The following is a 26,143-nucleotide window of genomic DNA, read 5'->3' as shown; positions in this document are numbered from 1 at the left end:
TTACTCATGTCTTTTACTACTAGGAGCTTTCAGCACTTTCACAACTTAAACTTGTATGTCTTAATATTTGGACACTTAAATCAACATTGCAATTTTTATGAAATTATGTTTAAGCAACACATGATGGCAAAGAAATGCACAGACCAGTTCTATAAGTAGACCATTGGTGCAGTCTTTCCAGAAATATGGATAATTAGTCTGGTTTGCATTCATGGTTCATCTGTTAGGAGAAAGACAGGCACTGATGCTATAGCAAAACTCTAAAGATTTCCAGTTTCACTAAGCCAACACCTCCCCTGTAAAAGAACGGAGCTCTCCTGCGCAGAAGGGCAGACTGGGGGGTGGTGCGTGTTTTCCTTTCGAGAGAACCCAAACATCAGCTGTCTCCTTTTGATGTTTCCGACATGTAAAGGTCCAATAGGAACTCAACTATCAAAACAGCAACTTTCTCATCCACCAAGTTTTTTAAAAGGATGTCCCTGTGATATTTCTCATACCTACCGCTTATAGTTCAATGGACTAAAATTCAGTCCTTCACACGACCGTAACTCAGCACAACTCATCCTGTAACTACTGAAACCCAATTTGTGGGAGGTGTATTGCTCTGCACTCTAGCAATGCCAACGATACCCATTCTCAATCCGTAACTGAAGCTACGATCTCCTGCAAAAATAATTTATTAGATATTTGCAGTTGTTCTGTAACAGCACCTTTACTCTCCCCCCAATACACAACCATAAGTCGTTGGTGGTGTTTTCTAACTCAACGAATTTTTCTTAAATGACTGTGAACTGTCTTTCAGTGAGATTTACAAAAAGCTCAGTCTGATATTTCTGAAGTGCAACTTCCTGCCATAAATGGTCATGTAAAGAGCAGAGTCAGCACTATGGGCAGGATAACCCTAAAAAGATATCCCCTTTAGCCAGTCACTTAATTGAACAGAACACAGAGTCCATGCAAATTACCAGAATTTCTGTTAAACCTTGGCCCAAAATGAGTATGTAAAACTGAAAGTACAGTATGTACATTCTATTACAATTATATCAAATTTCCAAAAATAACAAATAGCAATTTCAGGTTTAATTCATAACTAATGTTATAATGCCAGAGGATGGTGCTATTTGCACATCATTCAGATAATGCAGAAACATCATACCCTTTACATGTTGACATTATTTATGCAAGTACATTCCTGTTGATTGTATTGAAGGCATTTTAAAAAAAGAAAGCTTTCCTGATCCACAACTTTTATATATGCACAAAAACTACTTCAGTATGAAACAGAAATTTAAGAACAGTGAACACAAAAAGCATAGCAGCAATCTGACAGTATTTAAAGAGTAAAGTCATCTTACATTTGTTCAGCTCTTCCACAACCACTCTGCAAATCTTCTACAGAAACTTAATGAGATAGCCTCTTAAAGTTGCAGAAGAAAATGTATTTACTAGCCCTACACAATTGTTTAAGCTGTAAATATTTCTAGCAGTTTTAAGGTCCAGAAAAATGCAAAAATTTTGTGTGTTGAGAACTTGTAGGCAGGAGTAGCTAAAACCTTATTTAAATTTAGGTTCTGTGAATTCTCAACCCTCTCACTCTGCTGGTGACATTACAATCACACCAGATCCTCTCCATGACTTTGGGGCTGGCAATGCATACAGCATAAGGCAATGCCACAGCACAAGGCACATTTCAGAGGGGGTGGCTTCAGAAGACCAAAAGCCTAATCACATATCAAAAATTTTTGATAATGAAAAAAACAGTTCAGGGGCTTTTTATGTAAGATGTGATTTTAAAGAAGCAAGTGTTCAACAGGTTGAGTGAGTATAAGTCTTTTAAAAGAAAAAAAAAAAAAAACAAGACCCAGCAGTACAGCAATTACTCATAATACTGTGTGCACACAAACACCCATCCCCTACTGTAAATTCAAATACAAATGTATTTAATCAAAAAAACTAGGAGTTGTTCATGAGTACAAGGGAGAAACTCACTGACTGACATTGACTTTCACATTTCTGCTTGCAAGATTATGGCAATCAAACAGCAAATCCTTAGAAATGTCCCCTTTCAGTTTGTGAGTTTTTTCCCCTTAAAAACACAAAAAGACATAGACATATTCTACTTACATATTTTACAAAATGTCAAAATGTCAGCCAAATACTCCCATTTTGAATGCTTTACCTATAATGAAGATAAAGGGAAAAATAGTACTTACTAGAATTTCATTACAGGTAAAGAGAGTAGGAGTGGAGGTAGAGGATTGCCAGCAGAAATGGAACTGAATAGATGGAAGGACATTATATGGAGCAGTTTGTATTTCAAGGAGTTTTGCTTTGGTTTGACAAAACTGACTTCTTGATCATCCTTTTCATGCCCATCACCTCCTAGTTAACATAGATGGAGACATCTTCCCAAGCCAGTAGTTAGGGTTCTTTTCAGGGATGTGACAAAACTAAGTACAAAGTCTTTACTATACCTGACAGAAACTGTGGATGATATGGGTATCACCCACACCACAGTACATGTTCAGACTCTTGATGTTTTGGGGGGCTTTCTTCTTCTACTTAAGCAAGAGACAACCTTCCCACTAAAAAGCATCTCACTATAACTACTAACCAGCTTTGGGTGTGAGCCTCAGTTCAAAATCATCTTTGTGTTCAGTATTTGTTCATATACAGAACTCAAAGCAAACCTAAATTGCATTTTTGCTACAAATACTTAAATTCCTCCTGAATTCCACAGTCCATAGCCATAGCAGAGATTTGAACTCAAGAAGAATTGCTTCAGGGCATTGTGCTGCTTTCACTAAGAGAGAAAACTGCTAGAGTGGAAAGAGATACTAAGGAGCAAAGATTAATAAAGTTCCAGAACTTTTTTTCTTGAGAAACATAAATAATATAGTACATTTTTTTATATTATGACTATGTAGAAAAGAGTTTTATGGTTCTCTATATTAAAAACTACAATTACATACATAACAAAAAAAGAAATCATGATCAACAAAATACCTCTATCTAATACAGTGAAAACAAGTGTGTTATTTTAAATCTCAAAATAAAAATCATTAAAAGGTATTACTTTGACCAAGTAAATTAGACACAGTAATTTTCTAAACTGCCAAAAGACAATGTTCAGTGTTTGGGTTTCTTGATCAGGAGCAATTTTAATAAATTGAGGAAACTGACAAGGAAAAAGCTGACAGTATTAACCAGAATGGAAGTAATGATGCTGGAAGGCAGGCTCCAGTGAAGATAAATCCAGTAAAACACAAGACTGACATTCTAAGCTTGTCTTCAGAAGCAGCTGTGTTCTATGCAAGGCAGCTAGCTCAGTGAACCCAAGAATAAAAAGTGAAATAGGAGCTAAGATCTTACACCTAATATTTGCTCTTACTTTTTAAAGCAATCTAGCAGAACAGGGCCTGCCCCTATGTCCCCAAGAAAATGGGAATTTTCATTTTCAATGAATGGAATTTTCACTTTCAATGGAAATCGACATAAGGTAAATATCTAAGTACTATAAATAGCTTACATTAACTAATGATACACATGAATGGTGGAAAAGGTACCTCTGATTGGTGACAGGTGCCAACACACAACTCCCAGACCTAGGAGCTGATAGGCTTCTAATCACCAGAGATGTAATCAAACACAACAGAGTACGAGAGATGCTATTTACAGTTTTACAAAACAGAACAGCTCAAAGGTACCGTAACTTGAAAATCCTACCTCTTTTGCTATTGCAACTAATCTCTTACCCAAAATCTCTTATTCCAACTGATCTGTTAATATCCAAAATTTAGGCAGCTAATGAAAATGTATAACCTTGTAAAAAGTTAAATAATAGATTAACAGAGTTTATTTTTAAAAATTGAATCTTTAATCTTAGTTAATCTAATCTTGAATCTCAGTTAAATGCGTACATCTAAAAGTCACTTGAATAGTCACTCTGAAGCTAAAAATGTAAAATGTTCAAATTTATACCATTCAGAAACAGTAAATGTTAAGAAAGAACAAATCAGACACAAAAGGAACTAAAATACATTGATTTTTGCACATGCAAATTAGGTCAAGTTAAACATTTCACACAATCTGTTCAAAGGAAACATTCTCAGTGAACATACAGCCTTCAACAGTGCTTCTTGTAATAGGATTAAACGTAAAATAATGAAGCAAAAACACTTAAGAGAACCAAGAAAAATAATTAACAAGGTGCTGTTTCTCCTTCGCATTTTTTCTCCAAATAAGACTAATATTGATCAACCTACTCTTCCCCACCTTAACTGTTCCAAGATTTCCAATTAAGGGATGAGGTGTCATGCTATTGGTTCAACTTTGCATTATTACTCAACATCAATATATTAAGCGGAGTGGTTAAAAAAATAACGGCAGGATCACAATTCTTCCCTAGAAATTTCAGAAAAGCAAAGTAAAGTTTAATACTTTTTCTTATATCAGATTCAGCCTAAAATATTTTTTTAATATTAGATTTACAAATTATTTATATGTAGATGGGACAGCTTAAGTACTCTAGAGGCATTCAATTTTAGAAACATAATACCAGGAGTTAACACTTAAGATTTCCTCCTTCCAGCTTAATTTTATTTTCAGTGTTCTTACATCATGAAACCAAAGGTTGTAGGTGCACCATCAATATGTTACAATATGCTCAAAATCTACAATTCACTACTAGAGATTACATTTCCCAATGTGCTATTATTTAGCAGAATGCTTCCCCTATTTTTTATTAGATACCACTTCAAACATCTTCCCCTCTCAATACTATTTGCCACTCATGGTGGAACATCAGAAGAGAAACAAAGGGAAATGAGGTTTCAAGTCCAGTCACACTCATACCTGCTAGTTCTTGGTAATTTGTCCACAACATAATGGGGTATGTGAAGTTGTGCTATTCCACATGTGACTGCTCACAACTGGAAGAGACCATGACTGCCCATAACGATGCTGGTGAACCAGTATTTTATTCTATCTTACTACTGGCACTCAAAGCTCAGCTTTTCTGATCTAACTAGCTATACCACCACTAATATCTCTTGTTGGTAGACTTGGCAGATATTCCTGTGCTGTAAAGGACACTTTTTATTTTGCACGTACCTCCTAAACTCGAGCAACTCCAGCCTTTTGGAAAGAAAGGGTGCAATCTCAGTTTTGTCCTCAGCGCTACACAGATCAAAGTTCAATTATCGCACACACAAGCCTACTCAACAGCAGCTATCTTTAACAAAAGACAAGCAATAACCAAATATGTCTGCAGGAGAGGATGACCACATTCTCAAAGTTTGAGTTAGAAACTCTCAAAAAAAGAAGTTTGATACTAAGTCATACTTTACTATCACGTCATTTTCTTCTAGTTCGTTTTTGTGAAATTTTCTGTATGTCTTCACTGTAAAATCAACAGGCTTCATTCAACAGCTACTTTTGCTGCTTCCTTTAATTCTAATGGAAAGCACCCTACTCATTCCCTAAATGAACATAAATAGCTCACCACACTGTCATCTTGTCCTGTTCATAAATAGAGTACATTTGAGGAAGGACAGAAATGAAAAGGAAGCAATGGCTAATAAAAATACAAAGAAAAAAAAAAACCAAATATTCGAATGCTAGGTATGAAACTGTTAAAGATCTCTGAATTTAACTTGCAAGACAAACTTAAGTTGCATCAATGCAGTAGGCTGATCAAAGGTACTTAATTTATCTGCAGTCCAGAACCTCCACAGTATCAAAACCAACATACTAGCAGAAAACATAACTGAAAAAAGTTCACACAACTACTACTACAAATTCAGAGACTAATCTTAAGCTATCTGAAAGGCCAGGAAGTTTTCCTGGACCATTGCTGTGCAGTTTGTACAAACACCTAGTTACAACAGATTATATACCAGAAAGACATACTTCCCTGAGGAATATATCATATATGCAACACTGAACATTGCTAAGGATTTAGAGAACCTACCATTAATTTGGTGATTTAGTTGACAGTACAGCCTTTGAGTGGCTAACTGATACAAAATTTCAGAATTAAGCTCTAATTGTATTTATCACGGAAACCACTGCAAGGAAGAGCACAGATTCTGGCCAAACTGGAGTGAACAAGGTACAAAAAAGCTACTTGACATGCACAGCAGCACACATTTGAGAAACACGAAAAACAACTTTAAAAGTCCTACCTGTTCTGTGTTAAAATTTAGGAAAAAATCATAAAAATTGCACCACACTTCAGCATAAGAAAAGTTTTTCTCTTTTTAACTGCAGCATGTTTTACATTATCTGCATTACTTATCTATACTTGGAATACTTATATATTTTTTTACTCTGAAAATTTATTTATTCCACATTTTCCTATGAACTCACATGGTGTCAGCCAAACTTATCTGATTTCCAGCACCATCAAAGATTAATTTGTTTAATCAAGACTAGAAAAAATTAAAACCTAATATTACTATAATCTGAAAAAGAGACATTCATATTTAGAAAATAACTTATATATAGATGTAGTGTGAAACATAACACTGGAGGTTCTATTCTCCATTGCCAAAATAGTTCAGAGACACAAACTGATTCATAAAAAGCTTCATATCTCAGTTTAGAAGCAAAATTGAATACAGTAAAGTACAACCTATAGTTTTAGACAAGCTTTGGAAGACTTATCAGATGCAGATCAACATGAGAAAAATTTCATTTGCCAGCCTGATGCAGTGCATTTCACTCTGTCATGACTTTAGAAGGGAACTCGCATGGACTCAACTTCATTGCTTCATGTTTTTCTCTACACTTCACATTTACAGTAGCACCTGTAAACACACAGATAGCACCTACAATCTTGCAATAGTTTGTCTGCATACATATTATCATAAAAATGGCACCAAAAGCATAAAATTTAAAGCACATTTCTGCCTTGAAAAGTGTTTATCAAAGACCTTTGGGTAGCACTTTTTTCCTTTTTTTTTTTTCAACTCAACCACAGTTACATTATCTTGCCTAGTGGACAAGCAAAGTTAGTCATTTTCCTGTTTATGTGGGTCAGCAATAGGGAAGAGGAAAACATTAAAAATAGGAAAATGTGATTGTAAAACCACAAAAAGTTGCAGCAGGGACTCCAACAAGGAGTACTCAAAATAACTTCAACTCATATTTTGGAATTAATTAGATACAAAATTTCCACTTCGGGTGAGCTTGTATAGGCAGTAAAAAACATAGAAAAAGAACTGAAGCAACAACCAGTCAAAGCTCTTGCATGTCTTTGACAATATAGCATTACAACTTCTGCAGACACAAGTATTTTCCACAATTAAGTCAGCTAGTTTTCCAAGCTTTTAGTATTTTAAGCATTAGTTTCTGACAGTGGACTCATGAGTTTTAATTTTAATGGCCATTTTAACCATCACAAGTATAACAGAAGGCAGGAAACTGGCACTTCACATATTTTTAAGTGTCCTCACTGAAGACTGAAAGGCTGTGAACACAGAAGCTGAGGAGATGAAAAATGGGTGATATCTTGTCACCCAAGAAGAAAACAGTTCAGGTGTAAATAGAGGCACACAAGTGGTGGTATTTCTGTTATGTCTGATATATATGTGCCCTAATACACTAGGCTATGGAACCAATGTGTTCTGTAACAATTCTGAATTATCCACAAAACTGAAGAAACACATCCAGAAGACAGTACAGACATGAAGTTTGCATTGTTGACACAAATTTTCTAGGGAAGGAACAGTATTTGTAGTGAAAGACCCTTAGCATAGACAGACATTGTGAAGTAATTTTCTGTTTAAAGCCTGCAGTTTTACACCATTCTGGCTTTAACTTTTTAACTTATTTTCTGAATTTTCCCAGGTTTCCTGCTAGCACTCAAGCTTCCTTCTACCAGTAGGTAATGTATTTTAGTCTGCTTCTTTTGCTCCCACTATTTTGGACTGGATATGCCACTTCTAATGTTTAGATGTCTTTCTAGTTTCTAGAACTGAAATGCACTAGTTTTCTACTGCGAAACATTCCCATGTCAGCATTCCCAATGGCATTCCCTCGCTTTGAGTACTCTTCTGGTACAACCTGAAGTACAGCTTCAGAGAGGATTTACAATCTTTAAATTGATACATGATACCACTACAGCAGCAGTGATTCATTCATCCTTAAAACAGGATTTTTTAAAAAATCTGACTCCAATCATACATTCCCAACACTCCAGCAATCCCATCTGAGAATTTAATAAATTCTTCACTTTACCTTCTAAAGACACTGAGAAAACCAAGTTTTCTTGGTTGCTAGTTGATCTTTACTGTGACCTAAATGGACTGAGACAGGACACTGTAAGAACAAGTAGAGCTACGGTTTCCCCAGGATCTCTGGTTCTTCCGGAATCCCAAAGTTCTAAAAAGGACACAATCATTTTTAGTTTCATCCAAGTTCTCTTAGCTTCCAAGCAAAACACCCAATTTTTATACATGATACAGTTAACTATGGAAATGACTTTGTATTGGTTTACACTTCATCCTAACAAAAGTAAACCAAACTAGTATTACAGGACCATGAAGGAAAACTCAGAAAAAGCCTGGAGTGTCACTTTTTCCAGTGTAGGTGTACAGTATGTATGAGGAGAATCTCAAAAATGTATTTCAAAGGATTTTAAAAAGCTTTTCATTGCTGGTGACACATTTTTCCCTGAAATAAGCCACTTCCTCTCTAAAACCCACACAGCACCTCTGTGTCAAGATTCAGTAACTTCGCAAAGTCTGTGTATATATTTTTCTTACCCAAAACACGGAAGTCTTAAATTCACATCTACTTTCCATGATTTAAGATATATCATGTCAGATTTCAAACATTTCCATTGAGAAAAGAACGCATTTTCTTTGTCACAGACAGAATGCATAGCATATCTGAGTATAATTAAGTACAACAGGTCCTCATCTCTATAGCAGGCATTTGAGAATTGTAATGGTACAGAAAAGTTACCACATCCAACTGAAGATGGGAACAAAAATCTCTTCTCAGCTACCAATGTAAAAACAATGAATTTTCAATTGAGCAAAATCAAAGCATCAGAGCCTTATGTGATAAATGGCAGTAAAACATGAGGAAATATAAAGCTAATGAAAATATATTGTACATCACCGTTAATCTACAGAAAGTTTGCTCTTCTTTGGAATTCTCCCTATAAATAAAACCCAAAAGTATCAGTTTGTCTGGTTTTGCTTGGGTTGTTTTGGTCATTGAAGGCTCCCAACTTATTTGTCCATTAACCACAACCAGAAGTGATAAATGTTATCTGTTAAAGCACAATAAATGCATTCTGACACTTTGCACTAAGAAGTAACCACTATCACAACATAAAGACAGAAAACAAAAAAGTATTTGTCCATGGAAAGAGAAACACGTATCATTCTGAACCAAAACCAAAGCTTTCTACATTCAACTGAGTAAAAAGAAAGAGCTAATTACATCAAGTCACATTGTGATGATGTTGGTGTGATTTTTTCATTTTTAACTGCTACTGATGTAAAGCAAAAATAAAGGAAGATACTCATACAGGAGAGGCAAAAAAAAATTAGAAAATTAAAAGAAAAATTAACAAAATGCAAGGTAAGCACCTGCCAATTTTATTTGTTCTTTTCTTGAAACTGCCCGCACTGTATTACCAGTTATGTTAAAATTCTGAATAAATTCAGAATTAATAAAAGCATAAACCAAGGATACATTTCAGTGAAGAAATACCTGTTGCTCTATTAATATCTATTAACTGCTTCTCTGTAAGCAAAAGAAAGTAGGAAAGCCCAGTATCTACAAACCTAGACTTGAGACATGTGCTCTATTCCTAGATTATCTGGCATGTCATGAGTAAGGCTTTTCAGCTTCCTGTGCCTTACTTTCAACTTTGACTCTACTGTGAAGTTTATTTCTTATTAAATATTTATAAAAAATAAACCTTTTCTTGGTGCTATTCTTGAGAAACTACCATAAAACAAAATAGCCAGTGCCACCACAAAGACAGCTCAACTCCAGATTCCTTGCTTCCCCAACAACCAAACCAAACAGAATCAGTTTGCAGAGCTTATTTCCTGCAAGAACTGCACATTTACAGACACCTGACCTCTTTCTTGCTCAAACATCACTAAAATCAAAATCTTAATGTCATAAAGTGGTTAACAATTCCGTTAAACTAAAATGGTGCCTAAAATGGAATAGAACCTTGCTCAATTACTAGTATCTGTTTGTTCTGTAACACTAACACAAGCAAAAAGAAATGAAAATATAGTTTAGCTAGAAAAAAAATATGCAGAAATTAAACAAAAATGTAGATGTTATTCACTGAGGGAACAATTTTCACAAAAATAATTGTCAGAAATTTGAATTTTAAGAAAGATTTTTCAGAGAACCCATAAATACCAGCTACATTTCCTGAAACAAAAATCTTTGCTTGTCTTGACTATAGTGAGAACAACTTACTACAAGATTGTGTTTCAAACTGAAATCTCTGAATATCTAATACCAGAACAAAGGACACCTGAGAAATGCTACACATGTCAAGAACATATGTCACCAGTCAAAAAAGGGAAATCTGTATATTTTTCATGTTATGGATAAAAAGATTCAAATTATCAAAATAATATCCATCTTCATCAGCTATTATGCCCACACATTGACAAAAATCACAAAGTGACAGTATATTCTGAGTTGGAAGGGAACCACAAGGATCAAGTCCAGCTCCTGCCCCTGCAGAGCACCAACCCCAAGAGTCACACCATGCGCCCAAGAGCATCATCTAAACACCTCCTGAGCTTTGTCAGGCTGGTGCTGTGACCACTTCCCTGGGCAGCCTGTTCCAGTGCCCAACCACCCTCTGGGTGAAGAACCTTTTTCTTATATCCAGCTTAAACCTCCCTTAACACAACTTCAGGCCCTTCACTCGAGTCCTGTCACTGGTCATCACAGAGATCAGTGTCTGCCCCTCCTCTTCCCCTCATGAGGAAGCTGGAGACTGGGATGAGGTCTGTCCTCAGTCTCCTCCAGGCTGAACTGACCAAGTGACCTCAGCTGCTCCTCATGCAGCTTCTCCTCTTGGCCCTTCACCATCCTCACGGCCTCCTTTGCATGCTCTCTGGTGGTTTAACGTTGTTATGTTGTGGCACCAGAGCTGCCCCCAGCACCGGAGGTGAGGCTGCCCCAGCCCAGAGCAGAGCAGGACAATCCCCTCCCTTGCCTGGCTGGCCATGCTGTGCCTGATGCCCCCCAGGACAGGGTTGGCCCTCGTGGCTGCCAGGGCACTGCTCACTCAGGTTCAGCTTGCCATGGACCAGCACCTCCAGGCCCCTTTACATGGCGCTACTCTCCAGCATCTCATTCCCCAGCCTGTATGTACTACCCCCAGGTGCAGAATCTGACACTTGCCCTTGCTGACCTTCATTCATGCTGACTGCCCAACTCTCCAATTTATTGAGGTCTCTCTACAGGGCCTCCCTGCCCTCAAGGGAGTCCGCAGCTCCTCCCAGTTTTCCATTATCTGTGAACTTGCTCGTTATCCCTTCCAGTCCTGTGTCCAAGACATTTACAAAGATGTTGAAGAGCACAGGGCCAAGGATGGAGCCTCACTAGAGATGTCTGATATCACCTCACTCACTATAAACCTTTGTGCCTGATCCATGAGCCAGCTGCTCACCCATCTCATAATGTGTTTATTCAGCTGCATGCTGGGCTTTTTGTCCAGAAGGATCCTGTGAGACAGTCCCTAAAGCTTTACTGAAATCCAGAAAGATTACATCAACTGGATTCCCTTGGCTAACTAGGCAGGTTACCTTATAATAAAACAAAATTGGACAGGACTTTCATACAGCCATACTGGCTGTGATCACTGACTGTGCTATCTTTCAGATGTTTTTCAATACCTCCCAGAAAAATCTCTTCCATAACTTTATCAGACACTGAAGTGAGATTGATGGGTTTGTAGTTTCTGGAGTCTTCCTTAATACCTATCTTGAAAATCAGGACAATGCTCACCAGCTTCCAGTCAGCTGGGACCTCACTGATGATGAGTAAATACTTCATGAGCAACTCTTCTCTAAAATCTCCATAATCTCATTTACAAAAGAGTAAAATAATTTTCATTATGTTTTCATAAGTCTTAAGAAATGGTTTAAAGATTCTCTTTCAAATATCACTTTAATCTCTACAGACTACAACCATTATACAGGTTATAGTCATCTTCTGGCCTTATTAGTACCAGAAGCTTAGGGCAATGGGTTATTTACTAAAGGAATCCTACCAACACTAAGCATACTGATCAATTATTTGAGCAACAAACTACTGACATACCTCAGAAGTCACTGACAATTGTTTCTAATGGGCCATTTTTAAGCATGCAACCTAACGAATCCACAAACCAGATAAAGAACCTTTCCATGATGACACTAGAAGTTGATGAGCAGCTTCATACAGATGGTTCATCTTAAGAATTACCTAAAATCACAAACTGCAACTAGCTTTTACTTTTTGGTAATATGGTGTACTTGAACAGACCACAAAAGGAGCAATTGCTGCATAATACAGCAATAATGAAAGAGAGACCCATTCCCATTGAACTGCATTGAAAGAGCAATTTGGGAAGGCAAGTGTGATTAAATAAATAAATAAATAACCATTGGCTTTTTGTTTCCTCACATTGTTCTCCAGTCCAGATAGGTGACTTGGACTAATGTCATTTCTATCATCTAATTAAAAGTCTGGATGCAGGAACTTGAACATCAAATCTAAGTTCATTAGCTGTCTACATTTCAACAAAATGAAAGAAAAAAAAAGTAAGATAACCTCAAAAACTCAATTCATCCCTTTTCAGCACTTTAGGAAGCTTACTACATGAATTACAACAGGGTTAAATATTTTCTTGAAATACTGATCCGTAATCAAACCTAATACAAAAGCATTCTAAAAATCTGAGAAGTTAGGTACTTCAGATTTGAAAAATATGTGACTGAGTGTCTGTACAACCCTAGCTCGTGAATGAACTACTGTCCTTGTACAATGGCACTGTAATAAAGTACATATGCTTCATAAAAAGACAAGCTGTATCCAATATTCATACAGATCTATTGTCCAGATAGTAATTTTTGCAGTACTAGTTTGCCTAAGTGCAGATTTTCACAAACTGTTGATTACAGAAAAATGTTTCTGTATGGCACAGTAAGGAAACAGGAGAAAACAGAAGACTGCAATTGCCCCTGCACCAATTAGTGTCTTAAAAATAACACTTTGAAATACTGTTGTTCAGCAGTTCTAGAAATTCAAGCAGTTTGCTGCACGTGAAACTTAAGATCTTGAGAACTGTCCAAATAGATTTTGCCTTATTTTCTCCAAAGGAATCTTCTGTGCAAAGAATGCGCATGCAAACCCGGACAAGAACTGAAGCCTGTTTCCACAACAGACATAAACATTACAGAACATTCAATTCTATTTCTATCAGGTAAGTTAACAAGAAATCATAATTATCTCAGTCCTTTAATAATATGCATTTTATTTACATACATAAAGCAACATCCAGAAGTCAATTTTGTATTAAAAATAGTCAGTAGCCATTTAAAAATTATGCACAAAATAGATTTGATGTACTAAATGCCTTAGGAGTACCTCTATGCAGTTTAATATTACCTTTTTCTGTTTATATGCAAACACAGACAAGTATTTTGCAATGTTAATATGTGAATTCCAAAACAAGTAACACAATTAACCCATATTAGCCAAGACAGTAGCTGCAAAATGAGGGAGGGGAATTATATACATAAATTAAGAAAATAAACTCACCATGTCAAGCATAAAACAGCAAAATTACTGTACTAGAATTCTAATATTCATTAGGCACAAACCCTTCAGTGCAAAGGCCAAACACAGCTGTTACACAAAAATGCCCCATACCATATCATGCAGTATTCCAACACAAACTTGTCCTTGATACCATATACCTCATTCTCAGTAAATAATTAAAGGAATAATTAAGGAAATTATTAAAATACCTGTTTAATTTAAAAATAAATATAGTGACACAATACTTTTTGCTTAGAAAAACAAAACTATAAAATTGTCTAGGCATGAAAATAAATCTCTGCTGAAAATGAATTGGAATTCAGGTTAATCCACCACTTAAGTACCTTCTCCAATGTTTAGCCTGCAAGTCTGTATCAATTCAAGGCTCACTTCAGGATTCAGGATTGCAAACTGAGGAAAAATCCCTCCCCTACTGTTTACACACTGAATAGCACATACTGCTACTTCATGACTACTAACACCAGAGTCAAATGCCAATGAAAAAATAATTATATATTAAAATCTAGGTGCCTAACAAGATCCAAAGTTGTTTACTAAGGTAACAATCCCACAGTAAGATCCATGATAAATATACAATGCTGATGTTCTTTTTGCCCCCCACCACTTGTTCCAATGGTATCCACAGAACTTACACTTAGTTGTATGTCCAGTTCATGCTCTAAAATGATAACAAATGCTAAGGAGTTTTATGCAAATAAGGGCAGCCAGGGGAATGAGAAAACAGACCAGCACCAGAGGTAGACAGAGAAAATAAGAAAATATTTAAAAGGGAAAGCAAAGCTGTTCAACTTTAAAAGACCCACATATATTAGCAATTTCTATTGACATTAATGAAGTCTTCTGGAGCATTTGAAACACAGTAAAGTAAAACCACCTACAAATATAACAGGCATGACAATGCCAAACTTTGCACTCATATTTTATGTTGAAAAATTAGAATTACTCTGCTAGAAAAATACACACAATTTTGGGAAAAGTGAGCTTTAACTACAAACTCTGCTAACAGGACCCTTTGGTCAGTAGGAAAAACAGACTTGGATTTTTAAGCATGGGGAAGTTAAAGCTTGGATTAACTGCAGAGAAAGAGCTCACTGAAAAGCACTTCATATTTTTGACACAGTAGAATTTGCTATTATGACTAATCAAGAAAACAATCAGTAGTACAATCAGTATCCACCAGATTCTATAGAAAGTCTTCTCAGGAAATCAATTATGCTCCTGTTAATGAACTTATCAGATCATAGTATATACACTGGATTGTATTATTTAATCCTTTAAAGGAACTCCAAATAGGTTCGGATATATTAACACATCAATTGGAACATAAACACTGCAGCACTGTCATTATATAAAACTTTTATTAATTAGGGTAAGAAACATTAATTTCATTCACAAGGTCAAAGATCACACTGGTCTTAGTCCTAAGTGACAGATGCAGCAACTAGACAAACAGGCAAAATATACAGACCATTAAATTTGTACCTGAGAGAACTGGAACATGTTGTTTTATTTTATTTAGAAACAAAATCATAGTGCAATCTGAAGTCAGGAATAAACCTTAAAGTTTTGTCCTTTTTTTTTGACCGAACATGCTCAAAAAAATTAGGTTAAAACTAGATGAAAGTCATATCTACTGTTTCATACTAGCTGCCAAGTTTAGCATAAGTTTATGAACACACATTTTTCAAGTTGCAGCAGTATCTCTATTGAACTTATTGCTGTTCTGAATTTAAAATACTGGCAATGACACTGGAAATATATCAGATGTCATAATGTGTGCTAAAAGCAAAGTTAAAACATACATGCAGCTACTAATTTGAATAATAGGGCACCATAGCAATTCCAGAATGTTCTGATTTGGATCTTTCATCTAAAGATTCAAAGTAACAGCAGTGTGTACAAACAGCAGAAGAGAATGCATTTCCATTTCTGAAGGAAGTTTTCATCAAGAAAGACAAGAGGCAGACACAAACAGCACTTAGGCTTTGCCTTATTTTTTTTTCCATTAAGCAAAGACTCTCATGCTACAGTTGAAAGTACTGAAACTTCAGCACCTCTCTAAAAGGCTTGAGAATAAACAACAGAATCCTAGGGAACCTTCTTACAAAATACATGCAGCATGTACATATCTATAAAATTGCTGGTTTAAAATGCTGGATATCACATTTTGATAGCTAACTGGAGTCACGGGGCGCAACAATTTAATTGCTTGCTCCCCTACAAATTTGGTCCTATCAAAAACTACACATGTACTACCACAACCAGAACTGTCAAAACCTGAGGTCCTTGAGGCTTTTAAAAACTAAAGGCATTTCTGTTGTAATAGTGTGATCAGTATAAAGATAGAATAATGACATTAACTGGAAACATCCATTACAAGACTGGCACTTTAACAACATACCTTTATCAGAAAATCTAACTTTAAGAACATTTAATAAAACAGTAGTAATATAAACTGAGGTTCCTGCTCCCCAAACTATACACCATATAGCAAAAGTAAATTCCTTTACAAAATAATAATTCACTGTTCTTCCCAACGAACTGTATCTTCAACACCTAAAGTGGTATTTCAAGAAGACTAATGGTGTTTACAGAATTTTGTATATGCATCTGTATAGTAGAGTTCAAGACTTTCTAAAAGTTAAAAATGTTAAACTGTCAGTGAAAATTATGCAAAAATTAGGATATTCAGTGCAGCACTTTAAAAGTTCGCATACAAATTTCTACCTATCAGCAAGAACTGTAATATGTCCATTAAAAAAATAAAAAAAATCAACTCTGGATCATAAATAGGTCCTATATTGATTCTTTAAATACAATTCAATAACACTGATGCCTTTTTTTTCTCATTACTGTCTTGTAAAAGCTTTTCTTTGGTTAGCTTTCACAATATCATCAGGAGATGCTGTTTTGAAGTCAAACGGTGTTATGGCTATTGTAGGAGCAGTTTCCTTGGGTTTTACATCTTGTACTTGTCTACTGTATAGGAAAGTTTTGTGCAGCCCAACTGTGCGCCGCTTATACCCTTTGGGAGGATAATGGAGGCACAGGGTTAAAGCAAAAGCTGAAGGTCTTGCACGCAGCGCCTTGATCCATGAAAGGGACAAATCCTGCCTCTTAAGACCACCATGCCCTTTCTTGGGTTTTCTGTTTGCTTTGGCAAAACCAGAACCTTTTCCTTGTTTTTCTTTTACAAGTTTCATTTCAGGACTTAAGGTATTTGACTGCCCTGCCACACTTTTCTCTGTAGATACACCTGCACTTTTTACAAGGACACTTAAATCAATGTTGGTTCCTTGGGAGGGCCTCGACTCAATTACATTGTGCATGGGCAAGTCCGTCCTTTGCTGAGTTTTATCTATTTCAATAGTCTCTGCTATTAAATCCGAGAGTGATAAATTCTCAATCTCCTTTACTGGACAAACTTCAGAAAGGGCTAGAGAAGACAAAGATCCTGTTAGCTCTGGCATCCCACCTGAAGTTTGGGGTTGACTTACTAGTTGTGATAATGATGAAGTTCCCAACTTCCTATCAGTGAGACTCGCTGTTGACTGGGTGAAAAGATCAGCCAAAGAGTAACAGTGGCTAGCACTGCTTTCCTGGTGCTCCTGAAGCAAGTCAGCCAATGATGTACTTCCAGATCTTAACACTGGCAAAGCAGCCATGTCTGAAGAGAGGCTTTCTTGCTTTCTACTTTGTGCAAGTGAAGAAAAATTTTCAAGAAGTTCATTCTTTTTATTTATAGTATGACTGACTTCATTATCAAGAGTCAAGTTTCCTAAAGCACTTCCTAAACACGGAGGACAATAAAAACTTGCACTACTGTTACAATCAGAAGTTTTTGAGGAAAAAAGAGGAATGCTGTGTTCAGGACTCAGAGGATCACAAACCACATTCTGCATCAGCAAGGATTTCAAGTCCTGTGTTTCCTTGTACTTCAATGGGTTATTTCCTATCCTAGAGTAAACATCTTGACTGTCAGGAACCAAACTTACTGCATTAGCAGTTTCTGCTAGTTGCTTCTCTGCTTGTTTATTCACAGGGGCACAAAATGATCCTTTACACAAATCATCACTGAAAACAGATGACAGAACAGGTGAAGAGGATTTCAATCCTTTCCTTCCACATGAAGGTATATTGGATTTTTCAAAATTTGTAGTTAAAGAATAAAGAACCGAATCACTTTTGTCTGCCAAGTTTCCAAACCCAAGTTTGTTGGTGTTGTCAGCAAAACTGTCTACTGCACAAGAGAAACTGTCTGTATCAACACACATTTCTGGACAACAATGTAAGTCTCCTTACCTTACAATAGCCAATAATTTTCAGATGGAAGTCCAGTCACAAGGAAATATCCCATTTTTTAAAAGTTGACAGCAGCAACAAAAAAAAAAATCAAGAAACATGAAAAGGCATTTAATTACTAAGTGTCATCCAAAGGTAAGGAACGTTCTACATGTAAATCACAGGTATCTACTGAAATACATAAAGAACTTTAAGAATCAGCAGAGAATGCCAGTAAAGACTACAAATACTTAAGTACAAATCAGAATAAAAAAGCTACTTAATAGACACTACCCAAAAAGGGAGATACTAGGGATGGGAGATGTCAGTTTACCGAATAAGTAACAGAAGCACTAGAAATTTAAAGATGCTTTCCAAATTTAAAGACATGCATTATTTCAGTTAAGTCATATATTATAAATGAGAAATCTATCATGAACTGCAGATGGTCCCAGCTTGAATTTAAACTGACACTGAAGTGTTATTTTGACTTCTCACTCAAGAAAAGCTCTTTCCTTGAAACGTTTTAGAACACACATATAGTAAGTCAGTCTTCTTTCATTTTCCAAGAAATGACTATTGCAATGGTAAGTGTCTTCACAGTTTGTAAAGTCCAAATTAAACTGTAGATAGAAATGAATCACCTTGAATATAAGCAATTAAATATAAGTATACCTTTTGTAGTCTTTGCTAAAATCACAGCATCCTTATTCTTGGTCTTCACATTTTGCTTACTGCCTTGTGAAAGCACAAGATCCAAAGCCTTCTGTACATCAAATTTAGCATCCAGGACTGCTTGCACCATTGTTTGTTCTGGTATGGACTCTGCCAAAACTTCTCTCATTTGATCAAGGCATGAATTAAGACGGGCTGAAAGAAACACATTACTGTTATAAGCTGCCCAAAAATATGTCTCCAGTGACCTAACCACTAGCACCACACTTCTGATTAGCAAACAGAAGGAAAAATATTACAATAAGGCTTAAAACCTTCAGAAATTAATTTCAATCTCATTTACTGCCCTGATAGACTTTGTTTCCACACCCTGCAGAATATTTGACCTACTTCAGATATTTTAATAAATAATATATTATTGACTATTTATTAATCTAGAAAGTCGCAGTACTGAAATATGTTGATGTTGTAAAATAACTATCTTAATTGCAGGGAAGAAATACAAATAATCACCTTAAAATCATCCAAAGCAATACAGTAAATCAACATATAATCCCACCGAACAGCACATTTTAAGTGCTTACAGATGCTACAATTAACACCCAAAGTAAAACAGCATTTTCAGGGTCCTCAGGCCTTAATAACTGAAAACCTGGATCAACACGCCAGGTTTCAAACTACCGGTAACCTTTACCTTTCCTGAAACTGTAATATATTTTTGGCTGATAAAATCAATTTTCTTTGGAGTATATTTCTGCAACTACTACAAGCCTTTACTAAGATACTTGCTGCACAATAAGAGACTGAAAATTCAACCAGTTTGCCACTCACTGGAAGACATACAAACACTAAAGAGCAGAAGAAAATCTTCCTGAAATCCTGGTTTCTGCCAGTTCAGATTTTAGAAAACAGGAACTGAAGAACAGGAAGACAGGCACATATTTTTATTTGAACACTTCCTGGAAGATGTTTAAAGAAGTTTGGGAATTCAATGCTGCAGAATTCCTACCTCCATGAGGTTATTTATATTATCACCCTTTACCTGTAATTCACATAGCAAGTGAATCTTCCCCAGACATTTGCCCTGCAAAACAAGTGTGGGTAGAGCCCTGCATAATGCGCTGGTTGCCATTCTACTATCTAATACCCAACAAGAACAACCTTGTGAAAGTCTTTGCAGCCACCCTGGCTACATCAACAATTTTGTATTAATGGCCAACACTACGTACTGTATCAAACATAACAGGTCTAGTGAGACCGCTGCTGTTTTCACAGTAAAGTGGATATTTTGAGGTTTCTTTTCTCTCTTTTTTTAGTCCAAAATGTTACTTTCCTTCCTGCTCCAATACCAGGTCTTAACTGAGTCTGTCAAGAGCATTCTGCAAAGCCAGAGGACTGCATTGTCTAGTTCACATGTATCACTGTACTGGCTCATCCTTTCAAACTGCCCTCCACAGCTTTATTTCCTGCTGTAAAAACATGTATAACTCCCCAATGATATTTAACCATATCTCTAAGCATTAGCTTAACTTCTATGAATTTACTTGACATGGAATCCAAATTCGTTCTAATTCACTGTTCTGAATTTTCTGCAACTTTTTAAAGTACCAAATTTCAACACACTTTAGTCTGATATTTTGAACATTTAAAAAACAATCCTGATTATTTTAAAAATATTAAAAACTGTACTAACTATTAATACTTAGGAAAGAGACTTGTGAATCTTTTTCATAAAGCAAGTAATTAGGCAATCAGGCAGCAAGTTTAAAAAACACAAGCAAGTATTTTTTCCCCAGCCACTCAGTTCAGAACTCAGCTTGTAACCTGGAACTCATGGCTGCAAGACTGAATGGAAACAAAAGTCTCACAAACTCAAAAGGTAAGAGTAAGAAAAGATTGTACCAGAATACTGGCTATTCTTTCAAGGAAATTAGAGACTTCGAAAACCCCTTAAATACTGCTAATCGCTATAATTTGAAATACAAAGCAAAAAGAAATCATTTTAATACTAATACTCAGTTTATAATATTCAAGAGTGAAGATTTGAGTGGTCAGTACAGCTGTTCTAACGTCTCCACATAAAATCTCGTTATTTCTAGTAAGAAACTAAGAACACATTTCAGTGTATGCAACCAAGTTACAAGTAGTACACAAAAGGTAGTTATGAACTTGAAGAACGATCACTGAAGGTAGCTCCCTGACGGGTACTGTTTTATAACAAGATTCCAAAATTTTGAGCAATGTCAGTCAAGTAAGAAACATTAATTTAAGGCTACTCTAGTAAATCTTTAACTCTTGTAAGAGATTATTCTGATAGCTGTTTTCTATAATTACCTCTATCAACTTCAGTCAACTGATGAGTGGGTGTAAAACCATCAGCAGCAGCATCAGTACCTTCACAGCCATATTCTTCATCTAATGGCTCAGCAAATGTGGCTGGTTTGTCTCGTCTGGAGTAAATAAACTGAGCTGCTGCATTAGGTAAAAAACAAAGTAATAAAAAAAGAAGTTAATTTTTTTCCTCCTTTAAAAGCAAACATAACTAAAGGTAAAATAAGTTAGGATGTTGGACTGTTGCAGTGGTTTCAAGGGGGTGGTGAGACACTACTGTGTAATAACTACTAACTGAGGACTGCACAGAGCATACAACAGCTCATGCTAGAATAAAAACAAGTTGCCATCACAGTGAAACTACAGGCTGGACAATATCCGTGTATGAATGGAATGAAGTAATTCTGCAAGGTTCAGCATTACAAAAAAGATTATACTCCAGGTTTGAGAAACAGTATTTTTTATACAAATCTATGCCCTAATGTCTTCAGAAACCTTACACCATTTTTGATTTGAATTTTCAACCACTTTCAGTTTGAATTTTAAAAAGTTAGCATGAAATGAGCATGGCTTTTAAAGTATGTGATTATAATATGTGACTGTTAAATTGCTGATAAGAATTGAATGGAGTTGAACACATTCTTTCTTTCTTGGAATTTCATTAAAAATACAGCCCATGAGTAAAAACACATATTCACAAAAAACTTTAAACAAGTGCATGGTTTCAACTCTGATTTAGCAACATTAAGCCATATACAGCTAAAACTCCTTGCTGAACAAGAGCCCCAGTCATTATACTTTCTCAGAAATGTGCAAAGCATAATGTAAACAAATTGCCATAAGCCATGTAATATTCTCCCCAGCTCTGAAATCCACACAGAAAGCAGGTGTATATCCAGAAGTAGCAACTTCTAGCAGCTGATTCCCAAATGCATACATATCACTTCATATTCAATTGCCAAAACTGAAGCAACTATTAAGACTGCTACACAATCTACATCAGATTATCTTATAGTTGAAGCTTCCACACAAAGAGTTCTTAGGAAAATTACTGTGCACAGCCAGGAATTGATTCTGCCATTTATCAGTCTCTACTTGAGCAAAAGGTACACATTGCACATTTTCATCACTGAAATCAACAGCATGGGAGAGGACCAGAGTTTATCTCAAGAAGACCGAATTATCTTAAGTTCCTGCGGCCAGAGGTCACACACTACATCACAGTCACGGTGGATTAGATCCAAACCAGTCACCTGCAGCAGCACAGCTTCATGTCAACACCAGCCCACTGTCAATTTCCAGGCCCATTCAGCTGTAGAAGCACTGCCACCAAATCTGGGGAAATCCTAAACTGATGATCTTGCCAGAGACTTGACTGGAGAATACAACTTGATGGTTCTACAGCCAGGCTCATTCAGCCGGGCTGAGCCGGGCTGAGCCACTCCAATTATGCCTTACCTGAGCACACAGCCTTTGCTGCTTTTAAACCTACTTTGCAACCCTGCAAAGTGGTTTAACCCTGCAAATGCTGGAAGGCTGATTAGCTCCACGTGATCTTGCATGGGAGGAACAGCACTGCAACCCACAATGGGACTCCCTGTCTGTCCCACATGTACTCAAACTGTGTGGTGTACAAGACACCAACTACCAGGTGCACAATAACAACTGTTAAGCCCAGGTAGATCCTACTAACCACAGGAAAACTCACCAAACGTTTCAAGATGATCAACACATTCCCACAGAGCAGATTTTTACATTGACAACTACATTCCAACCATCTAGGATAACACATATGTAGGACTCAAGATGTGGCCAGTTGTCTAATGAGACTTTCAAATGTCCAATGCCTAACACTGCATAACTGACTGTAACAGGATTATGGCCACTAGGCACTTTTCAAAAGTGTCACTAGCTTTTAAACTTTGTTTTCATTCAGAAATATATATCAGAACAGGTATCAATGAACAATACTTGATAATTACTTGAACTAACCTGTTGAAGGAGAAATGCAATAATCATCTTCTACTGATTGGCCGTACACATCATCATCTTCAAAGTCTATGAAGCAAAAACAACAAGATTAATCTGCACAATTTCTAAATAATACTACAATTCAAAGCATACATTTTGCACAAGGTTTTATGAAATAATGCATTTCCTGTATTTGACTGAGGTTCTGTCTACTTACCTAGGAGAGAAATAACCTTCCAAGTGCCAGTAACAGCATTTTCTTACAATAATACAATTTAACATTTAATAGTCTATTCATTAGGCTGAAAATTTCCAAGAGCTACCATACTTCACACCTCCTCCTTCAGCCGCTCCTTGGCCCTCACAGACTAAGTCTAACTTTCTACATTCCACAAATCTTTGCCTATGGCATTTCTCCTGATATTTTTGCTTGACCTCTCAGTCTTCACCCCAGACAGGCAGTTCAATTACAATTTCTATTTCAATAACTCAGGACCAGCATTTCTACTCCATTCCTATGCATTTCTCACCTTTCTTCTGTATTTTATGCTCACACCCATCCACCTTTCAAATGAAGTTCAGCAAGGCAAAAAAAATCAATTCACAATTCCCTTTGAATATACAACATTGTTTCAGGTAAAACACAAGTATCTTAAACAGTTACTTAACGATAAAAATATTCTTTTCTCAGAAAAAAAAAAAGGCATCAAGAAATACAAAGAGTAAGTTATGCACCTTTGTCTCCAAAAACGAATCCCAGTATTATGCCAATATTATTAAATAGTGTAATTTCCACTAAGTAATAATGAAATACATGAAAAAAGTAACAAACTATTATTAAAGACACTACTGCACTTGGCAGCTTCACATGTAACATCTACTCTTTATTGCTGTAAAAGACAGATCACAGCATGCACTGACCATAAAAATTAGAATTTAAAATTTACATAAATTACAGAGAACACAGTAGAAGCTACTCTCTAGAAGTATTCCAGCTGTATTGTCAAGATATTTGCAGATGGAATATCACATTTGGTCATGATCACAATATCTCAGAAAGGAGAGGGGGGAAAAATGGACATGGTCAAATAAAGGCCAGAAGACCTAAGGCATCAGAAGTCTGCCAATGAAAGGAAACCAAAAAATACTAAGCTAAATATTTAGCTTAGAAATGCGACTCATATTTGGGATTACAGAACCACATGCAGCATAAAAAAAAACCATACTGCATTTAATAGAGAAGAAGACACAAAGTCTATTTCATTTGGGCCATAAATGATTCTGTGTCACTAGAGAATAAACGTGGTACAAGGGTAAAGACCTGATACATAACCTCACAGTCATGCTTCCAATAGCAAAAAGGAACTTAATAGCTACAGCAAATTACTGACTATCTCAGCAAACTTATTACAAGAGTCTGATGAGTGTATCAACACTGAAATTAACTATGCAGTGCACACTCAACTTCTCAAAAGCCAGCGACTCAGCTGAAATCAACATTTCAACCAATCTGTTATGAAAAACGGTCTCTAGAGGATGCAAAAAATCAAGCAATAAAATTCCCAATCTAGTTCTGGATTTTGCCTATATTAGATAAATTTACACTAGCAGAAACTTCAAGGTGGGAATACACAGCCAGCACAGCTCACATGAAATTACAACTTCCAAGAAATTCCAGTATCAGAGTGCAAGACCCAATTTGTGGTACTATAATACATAAAAACCGTGTAGTCTGTTTACTCAACAGAAGACCAGGGACAGGCTGAAGCATTTCTTCCATTTTTTTAATAATCTCACAAAGTGAAGCAACAAAATTGCTGCTCTCACAAAAGGGCTCTTTAATATGAATAGGAAGTGTGTCCATTTCTCCATAACCAAAGCCAACAAAAATAAAGACTTTCAAGGAAAAAAAAAATTACTCTGATTTATGGTTTGTGTAAGTTAATGGGCCCAGAGCACAAAGAAAGCTGCAGTACTGCAGGCACAAGCCAAGTTCTTATGGAAGAACTCCTTCATTCCACTCAAGAAGCGTAAGTAAAATGAGACAGGTGCCTGAAAAAGAGATAAATCCCTAAATGCACAACTCCATCGTTAAGAATTACATTTCTTCCTCAAGTAACAGCTGTTAACTCCTACCTATTAACATCAGCAACACTTTGCTAGAGTTGGGCCGTGAATACAAATTTTTAAGTTTTTCAAGACTAAAGATGGACGGATTCAACCATACTGAGGCTTTTTTCAAGTCAGCGCCACTACTACAAAGCGGAGTCAATTTGGGCAGCTCAAGGCAATGCAGCTGTGGCTGGAACCCCGTTCCAAGGGCACGCTCTCCCCGTGTGGAAGCTCCCGGGAGCCCCTGGCAGCAGCAGCGAGAGGTCCCGCACGGCAGAGCGGCCACGTGTGCCCGACCCTCCCCACCCGGGCGGGAAACGGGCCGGGAACGGGGCGGGGAGAGGCCTCGCCCGGAGCCCCGTCCAACCCCCGCCGAGGGGAGGTGAGGGGGCGGCTTTTCCCCTCCCACCGCCCCAGACAGCCCCCCAGGCCCTCCCCTACCGCCGGGCGAGCCCCGCCACACCCTCCTGCCCGCGGTCACCGGCCGGCCCATGGCAGGGGCACGGGCCGGGGAGCGCGGAGGGACCGGCAGCTGCGGCGGGCTCCGCAGCTCTGCCACTAGCACCTGCTCGCTGTCACCGCTACCTTCGTCGTAGTTATATCCTCGGACGTTCCTGTGGCGGGACATGACGGCGACAGCGGCGGCGGCGGCCTCGCTCGCCCGCCCGCGGTGACGCTGGCGCGGCCGGCCTAGGTCGCCATGTTGAAGTACGGCGGAGCCTGGCGGAATCCCCTCTTGCGCAGGCGCGCAGGGCGCCGCTTCCTCCCTCGTGCGCTGGTGCGCGTGCGCACTGCCCGGCCCGCCTGGCTCGGGCCGTGCGGGGCCGGGGGCGGCTCCCGGAGGCGCTCGCGCCCCGCCCTCGCGGCGGGCCCGGCTGAGGCGGCCCGGGGGGAGCGGGAGGGGGCGCCGGGCCCGGCGGGGCAACCGCGAGTGACGGCTGGGACG

The 26,143-nt window shown here is 37.5% G+C and overlaps 1 protein-coding gene across 2 annotated transcripts in view; it reads right to left on the bottom strand.

Annotated features, from left to right (window-relative positions):
• The window catches only part of HBS1L (HBS1 like translational GTPase), a 59,039-nt gene extending 33,071 nt beyond the window's left edge, over positions 1-25,968 (bottom strand). The window contains exons 1-4 of one of the 2 annotated variants that reach the window (XM_005488080.4): positions 25,783-25,968; positions 23,107-23,172; positions 21,118-21,255; positions 18,784-18,978 (exon numbers count right to left, since the gene is read on the bottom strand). In XM_005488080.4, the coding sequence (XP_005488137.2) occupies positions 18,784-18,978; positions 21,118-21,255; positions 23,107-23,172; positions 25,783-25,825 (442 nt within the window). In that variant the 5' untranslated portion in view covers positions 25,826-25,968. Of the gene's footprint in view, positions 1-18,783; positions 18,979-21,117; positions 21,256-23,106; positions 23,173-25,762 lie in introns of both variants that reach the window. The other variant, XM_074537784.1, reaches the window with a different exon arrangement.
• Between the last annotated feature and the right edge of the window lie 175 nt (positions 25,969-26,143).

The sequence above is a fragment of the Zonotrichia albicollis genome, chromosome 3 (assembly GCF_047830755.1).
Source record: "Zonotrichia albicollis isolate bZonAlb1 chromosome 3, bZonAlb1.hap1, whole genome shotgun sequence".
NCBI lineage: Eukaryota > Metazoa > Chordata > Aves > Passeriformes > Passerellidae > Zonotrichia > Zonotrichia albicollis.
Note: the sequence above shows the minus strand (reverse complement) of the source record. Positions and strands in the feature narration are given on the sequence as shown.